The sequence below is a fragment of the Musca vetustissima genome, unplaced genomic scaffold (genome assembly GCF_032173495.1).
Source record: "Musca vetustissima isolate MV318-11 ecotype Yass unplaced genomic scaffold, APGP_CSIRO_Mvet_v1 utg25509, whole genome shotgun sequence".
NCBI lineage: Eukaryota > Metazoa > Arthropoda > Insecta > Diptera > Muscidae > Musca > Musca vetustissima.
Genome location: NW_026885149.1, coordinates 330,958 through 338,579, shown reverse-complemented (window position 1 = coordinate 338,579; position 7,622 = coordinate 330,958). Strand labels below are relative to the sequence as shown.

The following is a 7,622-nucleotide window of genomic DNA, read 5'->3' as shown; positions in this document are numbered from 1 at the left end:
CTTTAAATTCACCTTAAAAATCCCTTTAGGATTATCCCAATAAATCCTGGCATGGCATGGCAGTCCATACAAATGATGTCCAACAACACCAAACAACGAAACGACGACAAATTAAGTGGGAAATACGAAGGGAAACAAAAGAGGAGAAGAATATTTAATTTCATTATTTTAATCATCGCAACGATGTTGGGCAAATGTTCGTCTTCCCACATGAATTGCAAGGCATTATGTTCGCCATTCAAGCTCATACAAGGGGCACACATACCCACACGCATGTACACACACACACACTCACCCCCCATCACATGATAGCTGTATATCTTTTACATTATCGCAACAATGAGTATTTAACATAAATACAATTATAAGGAATCCTTTATCTTCGTTCAACTTCACCTCGTCCTTTTTTGTTGGTTGGCCAGCTACAGTTCTCGTTGTCATCCCTTTAGCGAAACAAGCTCTTCACAGCACCAAATGATCAGCGTGGTGCTATTAACAACAACAACAGCAGCAGCAGCATCAGCAACACTGACAGACATTCACACACTAGCACATATTTGCATTCATATGTCACATAACAGTTGGCCATTGAATTGTTGGTTGGTGGCTGAGAATGGGCGGCAGCCAAAGGGACAACCAAACCATCACACCACACCAGTCCAGACCAGACCAGACCAACATTACCAACATCGTTGTTACCACCAACAAACATTAACACAATGTGGAAAGTGGTTTTCATGTGCCACGATGTTTGTCTTGTCGTCACTTCTATGCTGTTGCTGCTGCTGCTCGGAGCCGAGAAACAAAAGACAGCAGCGAAGAAGAATAGAACTACAGAACTACAACAGAAAATGGGTGGGTTGAGGGGGCGTTGTGAAGTAACATTTGTTTTTTGACATGTGGTGACCGTTTTTTTTGTTGGCCAATGTTGGAATGTGGCGTGCAATGATGTGCTCTGCTCTGCAGAATTGCCGAGATGTTGCGCTGCTGTCATGGCATCTGCTCTTGAGTTATGAGCTGTTCATTGCTTTTAGCTTTCATTGTTGTATGGTTTTCGTTTTATTATTACATTTGCAAAACCTCATTGTCTTTAATTCCGACATATGACTGAATGTGAGTGAGCGGAAGAACGAAGAACGACCGAACACATGGACAAACTGTGCTGGCAGACTTAGTGCTGTGTGTGACTGTGTATGTGTGTACGTGTACGTGGCCTTGTCCTTCCACTGAAACAGGACACATTATTATAAAGAAATATACGCGAACATATGACTATGGCTATTTGTTGGGAAGTCCACATTAGTGGTTAAATATGATCGCAATTGCGATGGCGATGGCAGAACACAAAAACCAACGTTTTTAAATCTGTGTCGTTTAACTTTCAATTCAATATTTTGTTTTCAAACATTCGCAAAAAAAAAAATACACACAGTACTTTTCGTACATTTATAGTCGTCGGGCAGATGTAACTATTATGCGGATCCATTTATGCAGAAAAGGTATTTCGAATGACATCCGGTCATGCAAACCGATACAAAAAAGGGGTTAATATTGAAAATCCGATTAGCAATATTAACAGATATCTGCGCATTCTCTGAAGGAAAATGGGAATTACGATCATGTTTTCATTGTAACTGTGTGCAATGAAAGTGGATACAATTATTTACGAACAACATTCTTTCAGATTTTCGACAAAACCCGCAAAAAAACCCCGATTTTTTAAGAGTTTCGATTCAACTATGCGGTAAGTGCCAGAATTTCGTTAAAAATCGTCAGGATTTTTTACGATTTTCGAAGTATTCCGAATTTTGGATGAAATATAGAATTTCTGATCAAACTCAAAGTATCCGAAACCTATTTTCTGTTCATTTTCTAATGTTCCTTTAGAGTTTTATGCGGAAATGATGCAGAAAATCGCAAATTTCCCTTTTTTTCACCCGAATTTTTGTTCTGATTTCGGTACGAATTTTGCATCAGAATCAAAATCCTGTGCAGAGTTTCTTTCCGAATTCGGAAAAATTTCGAAACATGTATTGGGGATGTATTCCAAATTTATTAGTGTTTGTAGATATAAGTGTTTTTCTGAGGATAAATTAGTAAAATGTAGAAAAGGACAATGAAAATATACGAATGTCGATTTCTTGTCATTGGAGGAACATTTTTGTTGAATATTTAGAGGTCACAAAATATCGTCGTATGGTATTTAGTTTACGGTTCCATAAAATAAGATGCACAAGGACCCAAGATATTGTTACACAGAAATATATAGAATATATTTTCTTGGGAAAAATAACTGATTTATAGGTTTATAGAAGTCAACTTGTGCCCATGTCAAATCTAGTGTTAATATCATTCCCTTATAAATATGATTAAAGCATTCGAATTTACATTTCACACACACAAGCACACCACCCTATTCACATATGAAGGATTGACGAAGTTGAACAGCAACACGACAAACTATCTACTTGAATGCCATTATTAACGATTTTCAAACTGTAACATCTGTCAGTGACACAATGTTTCATTTCAACACTTCTCAGCGAACATTCAGACACGTTTGTCCGCAGGGCAACATTCATTCAAGATGTTTAAAGTTGCGAGGTTGTGTGCCGCGGAGTAAAACGCACAATTATGACAAACCGAACAATCTGAGTGTGACACCTGCAATTAGACAATTCAATTACAGCTAACAATGCCTACAACAACAACAACAATAACAACAAATCACTGACAAATTCACGCCTTAGTGTGCTTCAATACTCCTCCCACCAGACTCAAACGTCTGAAAATATGTCAAACACTGACGTTCATAGTTCTTTGGCCTCAGATATGGGAAATACGAACGTTGTGAAATCCCATATCAAATGTTTGGCACTGATAGACTGGCGGTGAGCAAAGAATTCTCAGAAATTTCGAAACAAAATATCAATTAAAAGAAAACATATTCGGTTTTATTGGTTATTATGTGTCCGATGGAATTTGAGATATGTATGTGATTATGCGATTATATTCCTAATAACCCGGCTCACATTTTATTATACACCAAGGTGACATCTGCATCCTAAAGCGATCTGCTAGAGTCATATTCAGCAAAGGACTATTTTATTTGCATTCTATTGCAAAAATTCATTGTTTCTTCCGTTAGCCTATAATTCAATAAGAGAGTGGGACAAATTAAAGTGAAATATAGTATTATTTAAGAGCAAACTCAAATGCCAACGAATTCACCATGACCTAATATTTATAATATTTCATAATTTAATTTATAATATTTCATCGTTATATCGGAATATTGAGCATATTCTTTGAATTGCTGAAAAATCGTTCAGTATAATTTTTGAATTGAAGCCCACTGTGACAACACATACTCCTATCAAACTTCTTATCATTGCAGTTATCAATTCAGTCGAGTTGAAAATAAATGTTCCCAAAGATAAGAATTTGTAGCATTCGTACAGATATTACCGCTTGGTGGGTTTAGTCATTGCACTGCAACGCTTTGTAGAGGTAGTGTCAAAAAAGTTTCAATTATTGCTAACATGGGTAGGTCCATTCCGTTATAACCCCTGGTCCATTCCGTCCCAATTTGAATTAAAATATTATACAATTGGAATTGTTTCGTTTTCAGATCACAAATGGGTAACCTGTTCAAATGGTGCTGTACCACAACTGGCAGTAGTCGGTGGCCATGATTCCGATGGAGACACAATTTACATTGGCCGTGCTGACTATGAGGGCGATCGCTTACCGGCTAAGGTCATTCCATCCAAAGGCAAAGCCTATGTCTCTCACGGAGGCAATGAAATTGAAGTCGACACCTATGAAGTGTTGACTGGACTGCGGTACCAGTGGGTACCTGCTGCCAATGGCGATGTTCCAGAAACAGCTGTTAAAGTCGGCAGATCTGCCGATGGCGATTTTCTTTATGCTGGCCGTGGCAACTGGGAAGGTAGTGTGACCGTGGGTAAAGTTCATCCCTCACATGGCTGCCTCTACATTCCTTATGGCGAAGAAGAGGTCAAGTTAACCGAATACGAAGTATTAACACAACCCGATCAGTGGATATCGGCCACCGTCGATTCGTTTCCCGAAGACGCTCTAGAGGGAGGACGTGACGCTGATGGAGACGCCATCTATATTGGCCGTGTATTCAAGAATGGCGATTTATTGCCAGCCAAAGTTATTCCCAACAAAGGTGGAGCCTACGTCTGTTGGGCTGGCGAGGAAGAAAAAGTGGAAAACTTCCAGGTTCTGGTCGGTGCCGGTTTCATGTGGGTGGGTTGTGAAAATGGCAATATTGTCCCTGGCGCCGTACCCGCAGGCTCCACTTGTGACGGTGAGACTCTTTACATTGGTCGTGCCGAACATGCCGGTAGTTTGTGTGTGGGCAAAGTACATCCCTCTCACGCCTGCCTCTACATACCCTTTGGTGGCGGCGAAGAAAAAATCGACTGTTACGAAGTTCTAGTCAGACTTTAAAATGTGGAATTTTTTATACTATTTTTATACGGATACAATTTGTAATATATGTTTAGAAAATTTAATTTATTGTCAAATTCGTTTGGCTGCAAATCAATTAAAGTGAATTTAATTATAAATATATGCAGACTTATCAATGGTCGAGAGATTAGATGTTGGCAATAAAAACTTAGTCTTATCAAAAACGTTTACCTGGTAGCATACTTGATATGGATTTTTTAATTGTTTGCTTTAAGAAGAATCGGATATATAATATAGTTCGTCATAATTCTTATTAGCACTTTCCATTTTTTTAGTTTTCCCAAAAACTACTACCTACTTGAATTATATAACGCAACAATTAAAAATCGAATACACTAAAATCCCAATACTTTTTTGAAAAAAAAAACACCTATTTGATCATTACACCATAGCACCACCAACAGCATCATTCAAATCCCATGAGTTTGTGTGCGTGTGTCTGCGTGTATGTGGGAACAACAAGTTTTATTAGTTCAACAATTTGACCAAATCGTTTTCCATTTTTCACTGAAATCACAAAAATCTAAACCATTCCAATTTGCCAATTTCAAGCAGGAATATCTCCGTGACAATGAAATGAAACTTTGTTCGGCAAGCAAATCTTTTTGATATCGCACTTGAAAGGAGTCGACGTTTGTATCTACGTACCATGCACATGCGAGTACAAAAACTTTCAACAACAACGACAAAAAAAAACAAACATAAAGGTTCGAACAACAAATTTAGCTATACAATGGAAAAACGAACTAGCTTGCACATTTGCCTGTCGGAATGAAATAGGGTTGCATGGTATGGACATATTCAAGCAAATATTCGTCGGAGACCTCATACAATATTATTGATCTATATGGATTTATTCCAGTCAGTCAGTTTGTTACGATACATTTTTACAGACATTGATATTACTCATGAGATATATGGTATTGAAAATAATGCATAAGGTCGTTTTTTACGATAGCCCAAATATAACCGTACCCCAAATATTAGGAATTTTTAAACATTTAGGTGTTTTTTAACTACTCAGATGAAATTTAATATTCTGGATTCTCATTGGGTAGAACATTTTCCTACTAAAAACTATCAATATTGATCTACTTTTTAGGAGTTGGGGCACATATTTCCATCAGATTTACTGTAATTTTATATTTTTGATTCTGATTTGGAAGATTTCCTTCCAAAATTTTGCAATATATATATCCCTATTTTGGTATTGCCCCAATATACCGGTATTCTCACTATTCGGTATTTTGCGAATTTCAGACATTTGTCCAACGGCCAGGCGTCATGTTCGATATGTGCAAGGTCCAAGCCCATGCTGAGTTTTTGTTATTTCGTTTTCATGTAGAATATTTTGATCAATTTTAGGTGTTTGGATATCCACCACATGTTTAACGACATTTTTAGCTGTTATTGTCCATGGAACAATTCGGTAAATTCCACTTCTATTGGACATTATTAACAACTTTCAAATTATTTTCTAGACGACTTTTCGAGATTTATAATCAACTTGATGTTGTCATTTTACATAAAAATTCATTAAAAAAAAGCAATAACTGAGAGAGCTGTTTTGAATTCCCCTACTCCCAGTAATCAAATAGCAATATCCAGTCCGAACATAATTTAAAAACTAAATAAACGTAATAGTGACTCTACTCATTGTGTCCCCCCCCATGGGTATATGGGTGTCGTTACAAGTTTTTGTTTTCTAATTCTCGCTATCTTCCACTGATGTATGGCATTTCCTTCAATCTCGTTTGCTGCATCTCGATATCAAATTTCATTTATTGACATCTCTAAACGTTGGCAAAATTCAAATCCAAATTGAAAATTCAAGCACGACGTTCGACTAGAATTTGTTTAACATTGCGGATCGATGTGCATGTGTCGGTGCGTGTCTGCGGATACATTCACGTGTGCCTTTCAATGGCTGTGAGCTTCCTTCCGCTGGGAAATGGGTAAACATCACAAGTCCATGAATTGCAACCACGTAACGACACCACAATGCCGACACATCCAACAATGGCACACATTCAGCCGGATCAACAAGGGCGCTTACGAAGTAAACATTAGACGAGGCTTTGGCCCACTTACAAATGTTGGCGGTTTGTGTGCCAGCTATATTGTCGGAAACGGCTATCATTTACATCAGCCCAGTTGATGCGCCAATTCGCCCCCCCCCCCTCTCCACCCCATTCGTCCTGAGAAAGGATTACACCAATGCTATGCATTGGTGTAAGAGAAGTGGAGACAAATGTTTGATAACAACATCATCTGACATCAGTATCTCAAAGTTAATCCCCAGCAAATGGCTTGAAGGTTTCCGGAGAATGAAAGTAAAGCTTGAAAATGGTTAATTTGATACGATGAAACGCTTTTGCAATTGGTCATGCAAAACAGTTAAAATTCATTAACACTGAATCTGTTCTCTGGAATAACAAACCCTACGGATATGCAACAGTTGGAAAATAGTAAAATATTTGTTTTGTGATCCATTTCGGGATGTGGGATGCTTAGTTATGCAGCCACTCAATAGTTCATTCATTTTCCCCTAAATATTCCATTTTTGCTTTAGCAAACTAGGTGGCTACTATCACACTTGTTTGAAGTTCATTAATAAGTTACTTCAGCGGAGACTACCAGTCAGTGTAGACACACACACACACTGGCTACGGAGCTCTTCAGTTGCTCTAATTTGTGGCAGCTTGCAGTCGAGCACTGGCACTAACATGGATTACCGTGTTTTAACGTCCAAATTATTTGGTAAGGGCCCTGGAGATTAACTTCATCATCACGTCAAATATCTGCGTGTAAAGTGTCATTTCGACGTCTAGATAATATACGACGGATGATCCAAAAGGAAAATGTACGAAAATAAGTGGGTGTTTCAAAAATCAATTGTTGGGCAAACGGAATATCTATTTGTAATATATGTTTAGTTCAATTTTACAACTGATATTAGACTTAGAAATTATTGAGAAAAGTATTGACCTCAAATATTAGAGTATCAATTAACCATGCAGCAAAAAAGCATAATGTTTACATTTTAAACCCTATTCACGATGTGAAAAGATGTTTTCTCCCCATGGGGGAATCAATTTCAAATAGTTATCACCCTTCGT

The 7,622-nt window shown here is 37.8% G+C and overlaps 1 protein-coding gene across 1 annotated transcript; it reads left to right on the top strand.

The window, feature by feature from the left end:
* The first annotated feature begins 3,542 nt into the window (after positions 1-3,542).
* On the top strand, positions 3,543-4,487 carry LOC133332257 (uncharacterized). Its single transcript, XM_061540642.1, has 2 exons — positions 3,543-3,546; positions 3,632-4,487. Exons 1-2 carry the CDS (start codon positions 3,543-3,545, stop codon positions 4,480-4,482), a joined length of 855 nt encoding a protein of 284 aa, XP_061396626.1. The 3' UTR covers positions 4,483-4,487.
* The last annotated feature ends 3,135 nt before the right edge of the window (positions 4,488-7,622 follow it).